The following is a 21,219-nucleotide window of genomic DNA, read 5'->3' on the forward strand; positions in this document are numbered from 1 at the left end:
AGTTTGACAGAACCAAACAACTTAAAGCTGTCTTTTCCTATCCCTGTGGTTACTAATATTAATCGTAAAATGTACTTGCATGACCGTGGTCTTTTAAGAACAATTTTGTTGGCTATTACCAGCAATACAATTTGTTACCCATCAAATTATATCCAATCCAGTGCACAATTAAACTGTCTTTTTTTTAAATCAGTATGAAAATGCTCACTACAAGGATTGGCTCCACACCAAAGTAATCACTACTTACGTGTAGGGAAAGAAAATTACTTTGACTGAGCTGTGCGAATACTTGACGCTCATAAGAACATAAGAAATAGGAGCTGGAGTCGGCCATTTGGCCCTTCGAGCCTGCTCTGCCATTCAACAAGATTATGGCTGATCTTCTACCTCAACTCCACCTTCTCACACTATCCCTATATCCCTTAATTCCCCAAAATTTATTGACCTCTGACTTGAATATACTCAACGACTGAGCATCCACAGCCCCCTGGGGTAGAGAATTCCAAAGATTCACAACCCTCTGAGTGAAGACATTTCTCCTCATCTCAGTCATAAATGGCCGATCCTTTATTCGAGGACTATGACCCCTGTGTTCTAGACTCCTCAGACAGGGGAAACATTTTCTCAGCATTAACCCTGTCAAGCCCCTTAAGAATTTTATATGTTTCAATGAGATCACCTCTCATTCTTCTAAACTCTAGGGAATATAGGCCTAGTCGGCTCAATCTCTCCTCATAGGGCATTCCTCTCATCCCAGGAATCAGTCTAGTGAACCTTCGTTGCACTCCCTCTAAGGCCAGTATGTCTTTCCTTAGGTAAGGAGACCAGATCTGTACACAATACTCCAGGTGTGACCTCACCAATGTCCTGTATAATTGCAGTAAGACATCTTTACTCTTATACTCTAGTCCCTTTGTAACAAAAGCTAACATATCATTTGCTTTCCTAATTGCTTGCTGTACCTGCATGTTAACTTTCAGTGATTCATGTACAAGAACACCCAGGTCCCTCTGAATACAAACATGTCCCAGTCTCTCACCATTCAAAAAATATTCTGTTTTTTTGTTTTTCCTGCCAAAGTGGATAACTTCACATTTCCCCATTGTATTCATTTTATGGCTTCTCTCTGGCCAAGAGGTTTAGAAGGTGATATAGTTGCCTATCTCTGCCAATGCCAGGCGAATTGTCCCTCTCACTTTCCCTCCCTCTGATGACCATCTGCTTCCACTCACTGGCCTGGAATTTGCGGTCAGCGGCGAAGCAAAGGCATTCGAAGCTGGCCCCGAATCAAGCTTCGCACAAAGATCTCGCAATCTCTGAGTCAAGAAGTTCGGGTTATCCAACGTGTAATTCAAATCAACGAATTATAGTGGGAATCCCCTAGTGCGAGCTGCTGTGATGTCAACAGGCTGTCTAAGCAGCCAATCAAAATGTAGAATTCTCGGACAGTGAACCAGGAACTGGGTAAGCTCTTAAAATTCTAACATTTTAACAATGTTAGAGAGAGTAACACAAAGATTGGGGTTCTCACATGGAGAAAAGGCAAACCTGAAATAGAGATGAACAAACTTTAAAATTAAAATTTTTTTTTTTTAAAGTTTCTTAAAAATGTTGATTTTTATTAAAATGGATAAATTTGACACTGCACAAAATTAAAATTAGTTTTTTCAGGCTCATAACCTTTGTTTACCAGTCAATAAGCTGTTAAAATCTCAGTTACACCTAAATCCCTTTGGGTCTGACTTTTAGTGAGGAATTTAACAGCGGTACTACCACGGAAGAACCAAGTTTTCATCAGTTTCAATGATTTGAGAGATTTCACTGATTGCCGGCTCTGTTGGGGGGGAGGGGGGGCACAGCGCAGGCTGTGGAGGAGCAGTGAATAACGGATTTCATGCGCTAAATTCTGAAGTTGTGGTCAGTTTCAAAGGCGGAATGACGGCGAACACTGCCAGTTCTCCATCATCAGGACCGTAAATTCCAGGCCTTTACTTTCTGTCAGAGATTGGGATTTTACCACATTGGAAATGGTGGGTGAGAACCCACATCCATTCCAGTATTCTGCATGATAACGAGCAGGCACCTTCTCACATCTTGCTCTACTTGTAGGATTTTGTGGCAAAGTTTAACTTACTGTCGGGTCACCGGTCTGCCGAAGCTTGTGAGTAAAACGCAACAATTGCGTAACAGCATCTTTCGGGACACGCGGAATCTGCAGGGACAAGACAATAAAACATGTACCAAGAATTTACAGACAGCTAGAAAGAAACTTGCATTTATATAGCGCCTTTCACAACCTCAGGACATCCCAAAATGCTTTACAGACAATGAAGTACTTTTGAAAAGTTTTCACTGTTGTGATGTAGGAAACACGGCAGCCAGGACAATGCAGCTCGTTTGATTGTCTCCCCATCCACCACCTTAAACATTCACTCCCTCCACCACCGGCGTACCGTGGCTGCAGTGTGTACCATCTACAAGATGCACTGCAGCAACTCGCCAAGGCTTCTTCGGCAGCACCTCCGAAACCCGCGACCTAGAAGGACAAGGGCAACAGATGCATGGGAACACCATTACCTCCAAGTACCCCTCCAAGTCACACAGCATCCTGACTTAGAAGTATATCGCCGATCCTTCATCATCGCTGGGTCAAAATCCTGGAACTCCCTCCCGAACAGCACTGTGGGAGTACCTTCACCACACGGACTGCAGCGGTTCAAGAAGGCAACACACCACCACCTTCTCAAGGGCAATTAGGAATGGGCAATAAATGCTGGCCTTGCCAGCAATGCCCACATCCCATAAATGAATTTTTAAAAAGCTCAAGTTGCACACAGCAAGATCCCACAAACAGCAATGAGGTAATGACCAGATAAGCTATTTTTAGGTCTCGGTTGAGGGATAAAGATTGGTCTGGACACCGGGGAGAACTCCCCTGCACTTCTTCTAATAATAACTTATTCATTCATCTTTTGTTATTTCTATCATTACATTTGAATTCTGTAACTAATTACAACTGAAATACCATGTTTCAACGTTTACACCAGTGACCAGCCTGAAACAGAGACCCGCAAGTTCGTATATGCTGATGACATTGCCATGGCCACGCAAAACATCACCGAAGAGACCTAACCAGTGATTTACAGAGGACGAAGGCCTACTTCCGCCGATGTCAACTTTGGCCAAACCCGCAAAAGACCGGCACCTCAACATTCCACCTCAACACACATCAAACAAACCAAGCTTTGAAAGTCAACTTCTGCAGCACAGAGGTAAACTATGCTAAAAAACCCTCCTATTTAGGAGTCACACTTGATTGCACCCTGTCATATGGACAACATATCTCCAAAACCTTGGGAAGAAACTAAAGAGCAGGATCAACTTGCTCCAGCAACTCACTGGATCCACATGGGGAGCAGACGCTCAAACCCTCCGTACGGCAGCACTCACCCTGGTGTACTCTACAGCAGAGTACTGCTCTCCGGCGTGGCCATCGAGTCCGCATGTCAAATACGTTGCTGTCCAGCTGAATTCTACTATGAGAATTATCACCGGTACGCTTTTATCGACACCAACACCTGAGCTGCCCGTGCTTGCAAACATCGCACCACCACACCTACGCCGTGAATATGCAGTCTCCAGAGAATACAACCGCCACACCAGCAAAGACATGCCGATCCAGGCCGACTTGAACAACCTCCCATCAACCCATCTCAAATCTAGAAGGCCATTTTGGACCATCACCGAAGCCTTTCAGCGATCTCCCCTCAGCATGGATGACCGATGGCGAAATGCTTGGAAGAACTGCGACATGCAGAATGGATTCCTTATAGAGGACCCCACAGTACAACCTGAAGGATCAAACCTTCCTCGCAAACAGTGAACAACCATCAACTGCCTCAGAACTGGTCATGGTAGATGCTGCCACCTTCTCCATAGATGGAAGATTAAAGCATCCCCATCATGTGACTGTGGAGCTCCTAATCAGACCCTGGAGCACATCATTGAACACTGCCCTCAGAGGAAACTCGCAGGCAGCCTACAAGATATCCACACTGTTACACCGGAAGCTTTGGCCTGGATATCCAACTGAGATATTGACATTTGATTTGCTTTGCTACTAACGAAAGAAGACTGAACATTCAATGGAATCTGGAACAGTACCCATGGATTGGAGGGTAGCTAATGTTACGCCACTATTCAAAAAAGGTGCAAGAGAGAAAACGGGGAATTACAGACCGGTAAGCCTGACACCGGTAGTGGGGAAAATGCTGGAGTCCATTATAAAAGATGTAATAGCAGAGCACTTGGAAAACAGTGACAGGATCGGACAAAGTCAACATGGATTTACAAAAGGTAAATCGTGCTTGACTAATCTACTGGAATTTTTTGAGGATGTAACTGGTAAAATAGATAAGGGAGAACCAGTGGATGTGGTGCATTTGGACTTTCAGAAGGCTTTCAATAAGGTCCCACATAAGAGATTAGCATGTAAAGTTAAGGCACATGGGATTGGGGACAAGGTATTGACTTGGATAGAGAACTGGTTGGCAGACAGAAAGCAAAGAGTTGGAATAAATGGGTCTTTTTCCAAGTGGCAGGCAGTGACTAGTGGGGTACCGCAGGGATCGGTCCTTGGACCCCAGCTATTCACAATATATATTAATGATCTAGACAAGGGAACTAGATGTAATATCTCCAAATTTGCAGACGACACAAAGCTGGGTGGGCGTGTGTGCTGTGAGGAGGATGCCAAGAAACTCCAGGATGATTTGGACAGGTTGGGTGATTGGGCAGAAGCATGGCAGATGCAATATAACGTGGATAAATGTGAGGTTATCCACTTTGGTGGCAAAAACAGGAAGGCAGATTATTATTTGAACAGCAATAGATTGGGAAAAGGGGAAGTGCAACGAGACCTGGGTGTCCTTGTGCACCAGTCGCTGAAGGTAAGCATGCAGGTGCAGCAGGCGGTTAAGAAGGCAAATGGTATGTTGGCCTTCATAGCAAGAGGGTTTGAGTACAGGAACAAGGATGTCTTGCTGCAGTTGTACAGGGCCTTGGTGAGACCACATCTTGAGTATTGTGTGCAGTTTTGGTCACCTTATCTGAGGAAGGATATTCTTGCCATGGAAGGAGTTCAGCGAAGATTCACCAGGCTGATACCTGGGATGGCAGGAATGACGTATGAGGAGAGATTGGGTCGATTGGGCTTGTACTCGCTGGAGTTTAGAAGAATGAGAGGGGATCTCGTTGAAACTTATAAAATTCTGGCAGGACTGGACAGACTAGATGCAGGGAGGATGTTCCCGATGGTCGGGGAATCCAGAACCAGGGGTCACAGTCTAAGGATAAGGGGTAGGCCTTTTAGGACAGAAATGAGGAGGAATTTCTTCACCCAGAGAGAGTGGTGAACCTGTGGAATTCTCTACCACAGAAGGCAGTAGAGGCCAATTCATTAAATATATTCAAGAAGGAGTTGGATATATTTCTTAAGGCTAAAGGGATCAAGGGGTATGGGGAGAAAGCAGGGACCGGGTACTGAACTTGGATGATCAACCATGATCGAATTGAATGGCGGAGCAGGCTCGAGGGGCAGAATGGCCTACTCCTGCTCCTATCTTCTATGTTTCTATGTAAATACCAACTCAAGCTCTATTCTATTTTATCCCAGTTTCTAACCGAGAAGTTATTACCCAAGTAACTTGAAATATATCTATAATATATACAAAAACCTTGGCCCTGATATTGCTCAGGGAGTTCTGCTGGTCTGCTGCTATAACCCTGATATCAAACGGGCAGAACCCACAGGAGGATGGCAGAGACCCGGTTGGCACTGGGTCTCCGTTATTTCTGGTGGGTTGCTGGCTGCCTTGTATGGTGCAGAACCACCATCTGCCATGAGGAGCAGGGATTCCTAAGGTCAGGCCAACGAAAGTGTGGCCATTGATGGGAGCCTGGGCAACCCATCTTCCCGTGGACGGGCGAACACTAAAGGTTATGTGTGCATGGGGCAGGTGGGCACTGCAGATGTGGCATAATGGCAATTGTGCCTACCAGCCCCATCATAATTAGATGCCCCTTCACTGACTCACAAAATTCCGTGCTTACTTCAGCCTCAGCATCGATACCTGCCTCTGTCCTTACTCACCTCAGCCCTTAATACTTTACTGTGTGACACAGACAGTTGAAGGTGACAGAGCGCTACCGGGATCACATCCCAAGGAATTCCTGTCTTTGCATGCACTTCTTGCATCAATATTTTTCATTATAGATTTCTATGTTCACATTTATAATGGACATTGCCCATGTAAACTCGGCACACTGTAGTTACACCCTCACGCCCGTGATAGCATTGTAGCACCTTGGCTTTGCATCTCCCTGCTTCTCAGAGAAACCCTTACAATGCATCCCAAATTGTGCAAATTTTGTCAAAGTATTATATAAAAATAAGGAAAAACTGTACGACTTGAAAATGGGGACCAAATTACATCTGCACGCCTTGGTCCAACTATCTCCTGGATTCAAGCCGAGAAGCACTCTGATGAGAGGAGACTCAAGATGGAAGGTCTCCGTGAAAGCAAAAGACCACATCTTCCACATCACAAAGCCTGCTTTCTTCAACCTCAGCATCGATACCTGCCTCTGCCCTTACGCACCTCAGCCCTTACTCACCTCAGCCTCTGCCCCTCATACTTTTCTATGTAACACAGACAGTTGAAGGCAACAGAGAAGTGTGGCAGACAGGGAATGCACCCTAGACATACTATTTATAACATACTAGCTCAAGTGCCCGGCGGTGCCGAGGGTCTTTTGAGGGCATGTTGTTGTTGGAAGAGAGAGAGAGAGAGAGAGAGCGACTGGGGGAAGAGAGAGCGCGACGGGGGGAAGAGAGAGCGCGACGGGGGGGAAGAGAGAGCGCGACGGGGGGGAAGAGAGAGCGCGACGGGGGGAAGAGAGAGCGCGACGGGGGGAAGAAGAGAGCGCGACGGGGGGGAAGAGAGAGCGCGACGGGGGGGAAGAGAGAGCGCGACGGGGGGGAAGAGAGAGCGCGACGGGGGGGAAGATGAGAGCGCGACGGGGGGAAGAGAGAGCGCGACGGGGGGGAAGAAGAGAGCGCGACGGGGGGGAGAGAGAGCGCGACGGGGGGAGAGAGCGACGGGGGGGAAGAGCGCGACGGGGGGAAGAGAGAGCGCGACGGGGGGAAGAGAGAGCGCGACGGGGGGAAGAGAGAGCGCGACGGGGGGAAGAGAGAGCGCGACGGGGGGAAGAGAGAGCGCGACGGGGGGAAGAGAGAGCGCGACGGGGGGGAAGAGAGAGCGCGACGGGGGGAAGAGAGAGCGCGACGGGGGGGAAGAGAGAGCGCGACGGGGGGGGGAGAGAGAGCGCGACGGGGGGGAAGAGAGAGCGCGACGGGGGGAAGAGAGAGCGCGACGGGGGGGGAAGAGAGAGCGCGACGGGGGGGAAGAGAGAGCGCGACGGGGGGGGAAGAGAGAGCGCGACGGGGGGGAAGAGAGAGCGCGACGGGGGGGGAAGAGAGAGCGCGACGGGGGGGAAGAGAGAGCGCGACGGGGGGGAAGAGAGAGCGCGACGGGGGGGAAGAGAGAGCGCGACGGGGGGAAGAGAGAGCGCGACGGGGGGAAGAGAGAGCGCGACGGGGGGGAAGAGAGAGCGCGACGGGGGGGAAGAGAGAGCGCGACGGGGGGGAAGAGAGAGCGCGACGGGGGGGAAGAGAGAGCGCGACGGGGGGAAGAGAGAGCGCGACGGGGGGGAAGAGAGAGCGCGACGGGGGGGAAGAGAGAGCGCGACGGGGGGGAAGAGAAGAGCGCGACGGGGGGAAGAGAGAGCGCGACGGGGGGGAAGAGAGAGCGCGACGGGGGGGAAGAGAGAGCGCGACGGGGGGGAAGAGAGAGCGCGACGGGGGGCGGGGGGAAGAGAGAGCGCGACGGGGGGAAGAGAGAGCGCGACGGGGGGGAAGAGAGAGCGCGACGGGGGGGAAGAGAGAGCGCGACGGGGGGGAGCGCGACGGGGGGGAAGAGAGAGCGCGACGGGGGGGGAAGAGAGAGCGCGACGGGGGGGGAAGAGAGAGCGCGACGGGGGGGAAGAGAGAGCGCGACGGGGGGGAAGAGAGAGCGCGACGGGGGGGAAGAGAGAGCGCGACGGGGGGGAAGAGAGAGCGCGACGGGGGGGAAGAGAGAGCGCGACGGGGGGAAGAGAGAGCGCGACGGGGGGGAAGAGAGAGCGCGACGGGGGGGAAGAGAGAGCGCGACGGGGGGGAAGAGAGAGCGCGACGGGGGGAAGAGAGAGCGCGACGGGGGGGAAGAGAGAGCGCGACGGGGGGGAAGAGAGAGCGCGACGGGGGGGGAAGAGAGAGCGCGACGGGGGGGAAGAGAGAGCGCGACGGGGGGGAAGAGAGAGCGCGACGGGGGGGAAGAGAGAGCGCGACGGGGGGGAAGAGAGAGCGCGACGGGGGGAAGAGAGAGCGCGACGGGGGGGAAGAGAGAGCGCGACGGGGGGGAAGAGAGAGCGCGACGGGGGGGAAGAGAGAGCGCGACGGGGGGGAAGAGAGAGCGCGACGGGGGGGAAGAGAGAGCGCGACGGGGGGGAAGAGAGAGCGCGACGGGGGGGAAGAGAGAGCGCGACGGGGGGGAAGAGAGAGCGCGACGGGGGGGAAGAGAGAGCGCGACGGGGGGGAAGAGAGAGCGCGACGGGGGGGAAGAGAGAGCGCGACGGGGGGGAAGAGAGAGCGCGACGGGGGGGAAGAGAGAGCGCGACGGGGGGGAAGAGAGAGCGCGACGGGGGGGAAGAGAGAGCGCGACGGGGGGGAAGAGAGAGCGCGACGGGGGGGAAGAGAGAGCGCGACGGGGGGGAAGAGAGAGCGCGACGGGGGGGAAGAGAGAGCGCGACGGGGGGGAAGAGAGAGCGCGACGGGGGGGAAGAGAGAGCGCGACGGGGGGGAAGAGAGAGCGCGACGGGGGGGAAGAGAGAGCGCGACGGGGGGGAAGAGAGAGCGCGACGGGGGGGAAGAGAGAGCGCGACGGGGGGGAAGAGAGAGCGCGACGGGGGGGAAGAGAGAGCGCGACGGGGGGGAAGAGAGAGCGCGACGGGGGGGAAGAGAGAGCGCGACGGGGGGGAAGAGAGAGCGCGACGGGGGGGAAGAGAGAGCGCGACGGGGGGGAAGAGAGAGCGCGACGGGGGGGAAGAGAGAGCGCGACGGGGGGGAAGAGAGAGCGCGACGGGGGGGAAGAGAGAGCGCGACGGGGGGGAAGAGAGAGCGCGACGGGGGGGAAGAGAGAGCGCGACGGGGGGGAAGAGAGAGCGCGACGGGGGGGAAGAGAGAGCGCGACGGGGGGGAAGAGAGAGCGCGACGGGGGGGAAGAGAGAGCGCGACGGGGGGGAAGAGAGAGCGCGACGGGGGGGAAGAGAGAGCGCGACGGGGGGAAGAGAGAGCGCGACGGGGGGGAAGAGAGAGCGCGACGGGGGGGAAGAGAGAGCGCGACGGGGGGGAAGAGAGAGCGCGACGGGGGGAAGAGAGAGCGCGACGGGGGGGAAGAGAGAGCGCGACGGGGGGGAAGAGAGAGCGCGACGGGGGGGAAGAGAGAGCGCGACGGGGGGGAAGAGAGAGCGCGACGGGGGGGAAGAGAGAGCGCGACGGGGGGGAAGAGAGAGCGCGACGGGGGGAAGAGAGAGCGCGACGGGGGGAAGAGAGAGCGCGACGGGGGGGAAGAGAGAGCGCGACGGGGGGGAAGAGAGAGCGCGACGGGGGGGAAGAGAGAGCGCGACGGGGGGGAAGAGAGAGCGCGACGGGGGGGAAGAGAGAGCGCGACGGGGGGGAAGAGAGAGCGCGACGGGGGGGAAGAGAGAGCGCGACGGGGGGGAAGAGAGAGCGCGACGGGGGGGAAGAGAGAGCGCGACGGGGGGGAAGAGAGAGCGCGACGGGGGGAAGAGAGAGCGCGACGGGGGGGAAGAGAGAGCGCGACGGGGGGGAAGAGAGAGCGCGACGGGGGGGAAGAGAGAGCGCGACGGGGGGGAAGAGAGAGCGCGACGGGGGGGAAGAGAGAGCGCGACGGGGGGGAAGAGAGAGCGCGACGGGGGGGAAGAGAGAGCGCGCGACGGGGGGGAAGAGAGAGCGCGACGGGGGGGAAGAGAGAGCGCGACGGGGGGGAAGAGAGAGCGCGACGGGGGGGAAGAGAGAGCGCGACGGGGGGGAAGAGAGAGCGCGACGGGGGGGAAGAGAGAGCGCGACGGGGGGGAAGAGAGAGCGCGACGGGGGGGAAGAGAGAGCGCGACGGGGGGGAAGAGAGAGCGCGACGGGGGGGAAGAGAGAGCGCGACGGGGGGAAGAGAGAGCGCGACGGGGGGAAGAGAGAGCGCGACGGGGGGGAAGAGAGAGCGCGACGGGGGGGAAGAGAGAGCGCGACGGGGGGGAAGAGAGAGCGCGACGGGGGGGAAGAGAGAGCGCGACGGGGGGGAAGAGAGAGCGCGACGGGGGGGAAGAGAGAGCGCGACGGGGGGGAAGAGAGAGCGCGACGGGGGGGAAGAGAGAGCGCGACGGGGGGGAAGAGAGAGCGCGACGGGGGGGAAGAGAGAGCGCGACGGGGGGGAAGAGAGAGCGCGACGGGGGGGAAGAGAGAGCGCGACGGGGGGGAAGAGAGAGCGCGACGGGGGGGAAGAGAGAGCGCGACGGGGGGGAAGAGAGAGCGCGACGGGGGGGAAGAGAGAGCGCGACGGGGGGGAAGAGAGAGCGCGACGGGGGGGAAGAGAGAGCGCGACGGGGGGGAAGAGAGAGCGCGACGGGGGGGAAGAGAGAGCGCGACGGGGGGGAAGAGAGAGCGCGACGGGGGGGAAGAGAGAGCGCGACGGGGGGGAAGAGAGAGCGCGACGGGGGGGAAGAGAGAGCGCGACGGGGGGGAAGAGAGAGCGCGACGGGGGGGAAGAGAGAGCGCGACGGGGGGGAAGAGAGAGCGCGACGGGGGGGAAGAGAGAGCGCGACGGGGGGGAAGAGAGAGCGCGACGGGGGGAAGAGAGAGCGCGACGGGGGGGAAGAGAGAGCGCGACGGGGGGGAAGAGAGAGCGCGACGGGGGGGAAGAGAGAGCGCGACGGGGGGAAGAGAGAGCGCGACGGGGGGGAAGAGAGAGCGCGACGGGGGGGAAGAGAGAGCGCGACGGGGGGGAAGAGAGAGCGCGACGGGGGGGAAGAGAGAGCGCGACGGGGGGGAAGAGAGAGCGCGACGGGGGGGAAGAGAGAGCGCGACGGGGGGGAAGAGAGAGCGCGACGGGGGGGAAGAGAGAGCGCGACGGGGGGGAAGAGAGAGCGCGACGGGGGGGAAGAGAGAGCGCGACGGGGGGGAAGAGAGAGCGCGACGGGGGGGAAGAGAGAGCGCGACGGGGGGGAAGAGAGAGCGCGACGGGGGGGAAGAGAGAGCGCGACGGGGGGGAAGAGAGAGCGCGACGGGGGGGAAGAGAGAGCGCGACGGGGGGGAAGAGAGAGCGCGACGGGGGGAAGAGAGAGCGCGACGGGGGGGAAGAGAGAGCGCGACGGGGGGGAAGAGAGAGCGCGACGGGGGGAAGAGAGAGCGCGACGGGGGGGAAGAGAGAGCGCGACGGGGGGGAAGAGAGAGCGCGACGGGGGGGAAGAGAGAGCGCGACGGGGGGGAAGAGAGAGCGCGACGGGGGGGAAGAGAGAGCGCGACGGGGGGGAAGAGAGAGCGCGACGGGGGGGAAGAGAGAGCGCGACGGGGGGAAGAGAGAGCGCGACGGGGGGAAGAGAGAGCGCGACGGGGGGAAGAGAGAGCGCGACGGGGGGGAAGAGAGAGCGCGACGGGGGGGAAGAGAGAGCGCGACGGGGGGGAAGAGAGAGCGCGACGGGGGGGAAGAGAGAGCGCGACGGGGGGGAAGAGAGAGCGCGACGGGGGGGAAGAGAGAGCGCGACGGGGGGGAAGAGAGAGCGCGACGGGGGGAAGAGAGAGCGCGACGGGGGGAAGAGAGAGCGCGACGGGGGGAAGAGAGAGCGCGACGGGGGGGAAGAGAGAGCGCGACGGGGGGAAGAGAGAGCGCGACGGGGGGAAGAGAGAGCGCGACGGGGGGAAGAGAGAGCGCGACGGGGGGAAGAGAGAGCGCGACGGGGGGAAGAGAGAGCGCGACGGGGGGAAGAGAGAGCGCGACGGGGGAGAGAGAGCGCGACGGGGGAAGAGAGAGCGCGACGGGGGGAAGAGAGAGCGCGACGGGGGGAAGAGAGAGCGCGACGGGGGGAAGAGAGAGCGCGACGGGGGAAGAGAGAGCGCGACGGGGGGGAAGAGAGAGCGCGACGGGGGGAAGAGAGAGCGCGACGGGGGGAAGAGAGAGCGCGACGGGGGGAAGAGAGAGCGCGACGGGGGGAAGAGAGAGCGCGACGGGGGAAGAGAGAGCGCGACGGGGGAAGAGAGAGCGCGACGGGGGAAGAGAGAGCGCGACGGGGGAAGAGAGAGCGCGACGGGGGAAGAGAGAGCGCGACGGGGGAAGAGAGAGCGCGACGGGGGAAGAGAGAGCGCGACGGGGGAAGAGAGAGCGCGACGGGGGAAGAGAGAGCGCGACGGGGGAAGAGAGAGCGCGACGGGGAGAGAGCGCGACGGGGGAAGAGAGAGCGCGACGGGGGAAGAGAGAGCGCGACGGGGAAGAGAGAGCGCGACGGGGGAAGAGAGAGCGCGACGGGGGAAGAGAGAGCGCGACGGGGGAAGAGAGAGCGCGACGGGGGAAGAGAGAGCGCGACGGGGGAAGAGAGAGCGCGACGGGGGAAGAGAGAGCGCGACGGGGAAGAGAGAGCGCGACGGGGGAAGAGAGAGCGCGACGGGGGGAAGAGAGAGCGCGACGGGGGGAAGAGAGAGCGCGACGGGGGAAGAGAGAGCGCGACGGGGGGAAGAGAGAGCGCGACGGGGGGAAGAGAGAGCGCGACGGGGGGAAGAGAGAGCGCGACGGGGGGAAGAGAGAGCGCGACGGGGGGAAGAGAGAGCGCGACGGGGGGAAGAGAGAGCGCGACGGGGGGAAGAGAGAGCGCGACGGGGGGAAGAGAGAGCGCGACGGGGGGAAGAGAGAGCGCGACGGGGGGAAGAGAGAGCGCGACGGGGGGAAGAGAGAGCGCGACGGGGGAAGAGAGAGCGCGACGGGGGAAGAGAGAGCGCGACGGGGGGAAGAGAGAGCGCGACGGGGGGAAGAGAGAGCGCGACGGGGGAAGAGAGAGCGCGACGGGGGGAAGAGAGAGCGCGACGGGGGGAAGAGAGAGCGCGACGGGGGGAAGAGAGAGCGCGACGGGGGGAAGAGAGAGCGCGACGGGGGGAAGAGAGAGCGCGACGGGGGGAAGAGAGAGCGCGACGGGGGGAAGAGAGAGCGCGACGGGGGAAGAGAGAGCGCGACGGGGGAAGAGAGAGCGCGACGGGGGGAAGAGAGAGCGCGACGGGGGGAAGAGAGAGCGCGACGGGGGGAAGAGAGAGCGCGACGGGGGGAAGAGAGAGCGCGACGGGGGGAAGAGAGAGCGCGACGGGGGGGAAGAGAGAGCGCGACGGGGGGAAGAGAGAGCGCGACGGGGGGAAGAGAGAGCGCGACGGGGGGAAGAGAGAGCGCGACGGGGGGAAGAGAGAGCGCGACGGGGGGAAGAGAGAGCGCGACGGGGGGAAGAGAGAGCGCGACGGGGGGAAGAGAGAGCGCGACGGGGGGAAGAGAGAGCGCGACGGGGGGAAGAGAGAGCGCGACGGGGGGAAGAGAGAGCGCGACGGGGGGAAGAGAGAGCGCGACGGGGGGAAGAGAGCGCGCGACGGGGGGAAGAGAGAGCGCGACGGGGGGAAGAGAGAGCGCGACGGGGGGAAGAGAGCGACTGGGGGAAGAGAGAGCGCGCGACTGGGGGGAAGGGTGGGCGGAAGGGGGGGGAAGGGTGGGCGGAAGGGGGGGAAAGGGGAAGGGGGGGAAGGGAAGGTGGGGGGAAGGGAAGGTGGGGAAGGGAGAGGGGGAAAGGGGAGGGGGAAGGGAGGGGGAAGGGAAGGGAGGGGGGAAGGGAAGGGGGGAAGGGGAAAGTGGGGGGGAAGGGGAGGCGAGGGGGGAAAGGGGAGGCGAGGGGGAAAGGGGAGGGGAGGGGGGGAAAGGGGAGGGGAGGGGGGGAAAGGGGGAGGGGAGGGGGGGAAAGGGGAGGGGAGGGGGGAAAGGGGAGGGGGAAAGGGGAGGAAGGGGGGAGAGGAAGGGGCAGGAAGGGGGGAGGGGGGCAGGAAGGGGGGAGGGGGGAGAGGGGAGGGGGAGAGTGGAGAGGGGGAGAGGGGAGGGGGGAGGGGCAGGGGGCGGGGGGGAGGGGAGGTGAGGTGGAGGGGGAGGGGGAATGGAGGGGGAGAGGGGGGGGAGGGAGAGGAGGGGAGGGGTGGGGGAGGTGGGGGGAGAAAGGGAGGGGGGAGCCAGCAGACCCTCTCCCCTCTGCCGGCGATGGCTCTGCTGAGCTCCGTGCCGCCCCACACACTGACATGCCGAGCGCAGCGCCCCGGTCAGCCCGAGCCCCGCCCTCCCGAGGCCGGGTCTGAGGCGGCTTGAGACGGCCGATTGCGGCTAGCCGGGCCCGGTTGCCTTGGTAACCCCTTCTCCTCTCTCCGCCTCCCAATCTCCGGGACCGGGCCTGGGCCTGAGCGGCTTGAGACGGCCGATTGCGGCTGGCGAGCCCGGTTGCCGGGGTAACCCTCTCCGCTCCCCCCTCCCCTCCCGAGCCCCGCCCGCCCGCCCCCCCCCGCTAGCTTCCCTCTGGCCGCACTCTGTGTGGAGTTGCGCGTGCGCCGTGCAGCACGAGCGTGAATTTAGCGCGAGGAGCTTGCAGTGAGCCCAGCCAGCCTTTACCAAGATGGCAGGCCGCTGGTTCGGAATCGGGCCCAGCTGGGGGGGGGGGGGGAGGCGTGGGAGGAGCTTGCCACAAAACAATTGCCTGGGGTCCAGCATGGCTGGCAACAGACGCCCAGGCTTCGAGGTCTACCTGCAAATATGGGGAAACGTAGGAAAATTAATGAGATTAGATAAAAGATTTAGAAAGTAATTAACTTTTTTAAAAAACAATGTGTGTTTTAAAAGCAACTTTTTTTTTAAAGACACAGAAAGCGGGAAAAAGGAAATGAAAAGTTTGGAATCAAGATGGCGGCGACTCACCTCGGTTCAAAATGATAAGGCCCGCCCACACACGCACCGATTGGTCAACCGTCAGGTCACTGAACTGTAGGACTGGTCAATCATCACGTCACTCAACTGTAGGATGGCCTGCCCGCACACACAATGAACCCACCCCAACTCGATGCAAATGAGCGGATAATGAGAGGAATTTTGAACGTTTTTTGGATACCGTCGGCACAATTTTTGTCCGACCGTCGGCACAATTTTTGTCCGAGCAAAAAGTAAATACGCCTACAAGAGTCCCCTAATGATGAGCTTTCTTTTGATATAACATATGTGTAGGTACGCTCTATAACTTTTGATTGTATAGCCGGACAGAGAGAGAGAGACAGAGAGAGAGAGACAGAGAGAGAGAGACAGAGACAGAGAGAGAGACAGAGAGAGAGAGAGACAGAGAGAGAGACAGACAGACAGAGAGACAGACAGACAGACAGACAGAGAGACAGAGAGACAGACAGAGAGACATATCCTTTTATATATATGGATTAATAGACAGATATGGGTGTCAACACTTAAAACTAACCAAGATTCTGATGAAAGTCCTTTATAAAGTTTGATGAAAAGTTTTAAAGAAAAGTACAATGCACGGCAGGGTTGTGGAATGAGGAAGCCTCGGGTTTGGAAGTATTGAGGAGGCAGATGGGGTTGCTGGTTTCTGATTGATAGTAATTCCTTGCATCTGCGCTCACACGGAGGTCGAACTCCAAACCATCGTCAACACCTTCACCGAAGCGTACGAGAGCATGGGGCCTTACACTAAACATCCGTAAGACAAAGGTCCTCTACCAACCTGCCCCCGCCACACAGTACTGCTCCCCGATTATCAAAATCCATGACAAGGCTTTGGACAATGAGGACCACTTTCCATACCTCAGGAGCCTACTGTCAGCAAGAGCAGACGTCAACGGCGAAGTCCAACACCGCCTTCAGTGTGCCAGTGCAGCCTTCGGTCGCCTGAGGAAGAGAGTGTTTGAAGACCAGGACCTCAAACCCGGCACTAAGCTCATGGTCTGCAGAGCAGCAGCGATACCCGCCCTGCTGTATGCCTCAGAGACATGGACCATGTACAGCAGGCACCTCAAACCACTGGCAGGATAGGAGCACCAATGTCAGTGTTCTTGCTCAGGCCAACATCCCCAGCATCGAAGCTTTGACCACGCTCGATCAGCTCCGATGGACGGGTCACATTGTCTGCATGCCCGATACGAGACTCCCAAAACAAGCGCTCTACTCGGAGCTCCGGCATGGCAAGAGAGCCCCAGGTGGGCAGAGGAAACGCTTCAAGGACACCCTCAAAGCCTCCTTGAAAAAGTGTAACATCCCCACCGACACCTGAGAATCCCTGGCCCAAGACCGCACAAGCGGAGGAGAAGCATCCGGGAAGGCGCCGAACACCTCGAGTCTCTTCGCCAGGACCAAGCGGAAGCCAAGCACAGGCAGCGCAAGGAGCGCATGTCAACCCAAGCACCCCACCCACCTACCCCTTCAACCACCGCCTGCCCCACCTGTGACAGAGACTGTAGGTCTCGCATTGGACTCATCAGTCGCCTGCGAACTCATTTTTAATGTGGAAGCAAGTCATCCTCGGCGCCGAGGGACTGCCTAAGAAGATGATAGTAATTCCTACCTACCCATATTTGGGCATATTAGCATGGTTCGCTAAACAGAGTATGGCTATTCAGCCCAAGTAAAGCATGATGTACAAAAACACAAAGTATACTTCTGAGGTGCGACACTCTGAACCAACAGAAACAGCAGGGGTCTGAACTCAGGCAATCCTCACCATTTTAGTAATGACATCAACCTCTTCTTTCATGGAGAGCGGTCTTACACTGTGAAACAGGAACATCGTTAGCAGCTCTGACCCCAGCCATTGCCGAGTGCTACTGCCCACCACGGGAGGCTCGGCCAAGGCTAGAATCCTGAAGGATGGATGGAGGGGTAAATCAATCTGGAAGCACAAAGGTAACAAACAATCAATCAGCGATGCAACAACTGATTCAGTCAGGAGAAAAACAAGTTTTAAACTTCCCTCATGTGAGCTGCACATGTAGTTCTAAAACAATATGGTAAAACAATCAGCTGCAAATTAAATTGGAGCCCTTCCCAGAGTTAGTTTTCGCCGCCAAGCCCAGCTTGGTTTTCGAAGTCTAGCCAGGTTTGTGCCCGCTATAGATCAACATGAAGTTTCAGTCAAGGCCAACTCTGTGCAACACTATCCATTACACACAAATGAGATTTAGAACAGTCTCAATAAGTTTAAAAGCAGAGGTCAAAGCCAAACTCATGCAAAAGTCTTCATACTTCACACAGAAATTAAGAGCCCACCATTCAAACTGGAGAAATCAAATGACACTATCCCTTTAAGATGTCAGCTGTGGTTCAGTGGTAGTACTCAGTTCTGTGAGTCAGAAATTTGTAGATTCAAGGCCCTCTCCAGCGACTTGAGCACATGATCTAGTGCTGCATTGTTGAAAGTGCTGTCTTTTGGATAAGATAAGATGTTAAGAATGACCAATTGGCACTTTTCAAAGAAGAGCTGGGGAGTTCTGTTCCGGTGTCCTGGACAATATTTACCCCCTCAACCAACATCACTAAAGCAGGTTTTCTGGTCTTTTATGATTGCTATTTGCAGGAGGCAATGAGTGACTGACATGGCTCAGCAGGGAAGGGAGTCGCTGAGGGCTGCGGGCTGAAATTTTTGGCAAGTAGTGGGGAGAATGTGTTCTGTGCAATTAACCCTCCACCCACTCTGCCTTTACTCCCAATCAGTCCCACCAAGGGTAGGTTGTGAGGGTCTCGAGTCCCCTCATCCTGCTTCCCTCCGAACCTCCCGCCAACCTTCTCCCAACCATTTCTCTTGAAAGCTGTTTCCATTCAAATTTCAATTTGCTTTATTAAAAAAAATCTCAAATTAGGATGTTAAAAGAATGTCTGCTTCTTTCTATTTATTACATAAATGAAAATAAAATAGTGTGCATGGAAAATGAAAGATCTGGGGGGCCATATTGACAATAAATTGAAGCTATCACAACAATGCTCAGTGGCAGTGAGTAAAGCAAATCAGATGTTGAGATGCATTAAAAGGTCAACATTGCACCAAAATAGTGAGGTGATCCTGCCACTTTATAAATCATTAGTGCGGCCACACTTAGAATATTGTGTACAGTTCTGATCACCACAGTATGAAAAGGATATTGCAGCTGTTGAGTAAAGACATCTTCACTCAGAGGGTTGTGAATCTTTGGAATTCTCTACCTCAGAGAGCTGTGGATGCTCCATTGTATATATTTAAGACACAGATCGGTAGATTATTGGATATTAAGGGAATTATCAAGGGATACGAAGATAGTGCGGGAAGGTGGAGAGGAGGTAAAAGATCAGCCATGATCTTATTGAATGACGGGGCAGGCTCAAAGGGCTGAATGGCCTACTCCTGCTCCTATTTCTTATGTTCTTATTATGTTAATACATTTTATTACATTTATAGAACTCAAAACAAAAGCTACAACAGATGTGTCATTTCGTTTTTGCTCACTTTCTCACACAAACACATAGCATGTCTGCTTAAAAAAACTCAATACAAACTTCACCTGAAGCTTTTGAATTTTTTGTTTAAATTTTGTTTTCAAATAATTTTGAAAAGAAAACTAAGCGGAAGCTACTGAAAGCTGAAGTAAAATATTCAGCAAGTCAGATGACTAAAGGGTAGTGAAGCTTCCTGGAAAACTGAGTATATTGCACAGGCACAGACTGAATAAGCAGCATCACAGTTCATGGTAACTCAAAGCTCAGGCTACTAGGGGAGGCTTCAACTGAAATCTTTAATAAAGGCATTAAAACACAGGAGACAATCAATGGATAAATATAATCAAATTCTGAAATATGTAAATTTATGACATTTATTTTGTTTATTTTTGACATTAGAAATTTCAGTTACTGAGAAAAAAACCTTAAGATAATTTTCTCAGAAGCACTGGAAAGGTGGGCATAAAAAGGCAGGGTCCTTAGTTTTGTAATTAGGGGCATATGCTACAAAAACAACTTGCACAAGACATTAGTTAGGCCATAGCTAGAGTATTGTGTAGAGATTTGTGCAATCCCTTATAAGAATATAAATGCAATGGAAAAGATGCAGCTCAGATTTACTAGGATGTCACCAGTGACAAGGTGCAGTTATGACGACAACTTGTGAAGTTAGGGTTTTGTTCACTGGAACCAAGAAAGTTAAGGGGTGACCAGAATTATGATGGGTTAGACGAAGGTAAATGGTGAGAGGGCACCAATTTGAAGTATTCACACAAAGAATTCTAGGGGTGACTGTCTTTACACAGAAGGCGGTTAGAATGTGGAATTCTCTGTCACAATTGTTGATGAAACAGAGTCTGGAAATTCTTTTAAAAGGAGATTAGCTGCTTGAAATAGTGAGTATTAAAGGGTATGGGGAGTACGTAGGAGAGTGGGTTTACAGTAGGTAGCTCCTGTGGAGAAAAACACTGGGACAGACTTGATCAGCTGAAAGGCCCATTTCTATCCTGGAACATTCTACGATAACCAAAAGTCACGTTAAAAAGTAGAGGCAATTACAAAAAAATCTAACAAAAAATAAAAATCCTAATAGTTCTCAGATGCACCTCACTTCAGAAAATGAGGGCACATTTTAATATATTTTTCTATTTTTAGAAAAGAAATTATTCAATATGAATAATTATTATGAAGCACTTGATTGGGAGTCTTTATTATTTAGAAACACATGGTAGTATCATAACGCTAATGCTTTATTTCTGTAAGACAGATGTGGCTATTAGTTCTGGTCTCTCCTGCCTCTACAAGATGACGGTCAAATGAAGCTTTTCTAGAAAAACACGCAGCTCTCTTAATTTTAACCAAAACCTATCTTCCTCCCATGTGCCCTGGTCTGTCAGAGCTCCACATACATAAAAACAGATTGTAAATGTTTCTATAGGTATGTAAATAGGAAGAGATTAGTGAAAGTAAATGTGGGCCCATTAGAGGCAGAGACAGGAGAAATTATAATGGGCAACAAGGAAATGGCAGAGATATTAAACAAATACTTTAGAGTCATAGTCATAGAGTCATACAGCACAGAAAGAGGCCCTTCGGCCCATCGCGTCCGCGCCGGCCATCAAGCCCTGTCTAATCTAATCCCATTTTCCAGCATTTGGTCCGTAGCCTTGTATGCTATGGCATTTCAAGTGCTCATCCAAATGCTTCTTGAATGTTGTGAGGGTTCCTGCCTCTACCACCCTTTCAGGCAGTGAGTTCCAGATTCCAACCACCCTCTGGGTGAAAAAGTTCTTCCTCAAATCCCCTCTAAACCTCCTGCCCCTTACCTTGAATCTATGCCCCCTTGTTATTGACCCCTCTACTAAGGGAAAAAGTTCCTTTCTATCTACGCCCCTCATAATTTAGTACGCCTCAATCAGGTCCCCCCTCAGCCTTCTCTGCTCCAAGGAAAACAACCCCAGCCTGCCCAGTCTTTCTTCATAGCTGAAGCGCTCCAGCCCAGGTAACATCCTGGTGAATCTCCTCTGCATCCTCTCCAATGCAATCACATCCTTTCTATAGTGTGGCGACCAGAACTGCACACAGTATTCCAGCTGTGGCCTAACCAGCGTTTTGTACAGCTCCATCATAACCTCCCTGCTCTTATATTCTATGCCTCGGCTAATGAAGGCAAGTATCCCATATGCCTTTTTAACCACCTTATTCACCTGTTCCGCTGCCTTCAGGGATCTATGTACATGCACACCAAGGTCCCTCTGATCCTGTCTTTCCTAGGGTCTTACCATTCATTGTGTATTCCCTTGCCTTGTTAGTCCCTCCAAAATGCATCACCTCACACTTTTCAGGGTTAAATTCCATTTGCCACTGTTCCACCCATCTGACCAACCCATCTATATCGTCCTGCAGACTGAGGCTACCCTCCTCGTTATTTACCACCCCACCAATTTTCGTGTCATCCGCGAACTTACCAATCATACCTTTTACATTCACATCCAAATCATTAATGTAGACCACAAACACAAGGGAC

The 21,219-nt window shown here is 55.0% G+C and overlaps 1 protein-coding gene across 1 annotated transcript in view; it reads right to left on the bottom strand.

Annotated features, from left to right (window-relative positions):
* Positions 1-21,219, bottom strand: part of vwa8 (von Willebrand factor A domain containing 8) — a 458,807-nt gene that overhangs the window by 235,001 nt on the left and 202,587 nt on the right. Inside the window, exons 16-17 of the mRNA XM_086006090.1 lie at positions 16,948-17,115; positions 2,135-2,212 (exon numbers count right to left, since the gene is read on the bottom strand). Coding sequence (XP_085862216.1) covers positions 2,135-2,212; positions 16,948-17,115 — 246 coding nt within the window. The remainder of the gene's footprint in view (positions 1-2,134; positions 2,213-16,947; positions 17,116-21,219) is intronic.

Source organism: Somniosus microcephalus, chromosome 14, assembly GCF_052327205.1.
Source record: "Somniosus microcephalus isolate GS21.2 chromosome 14, FLI_Smic_1.0, whole genome shotgun sequence".
NCBI lineage: Eukaryota > Metazoa > Chordata > Chondrichthyes > Squaliformes > Somniosidae > Somniosus > Somniosus microcephalus.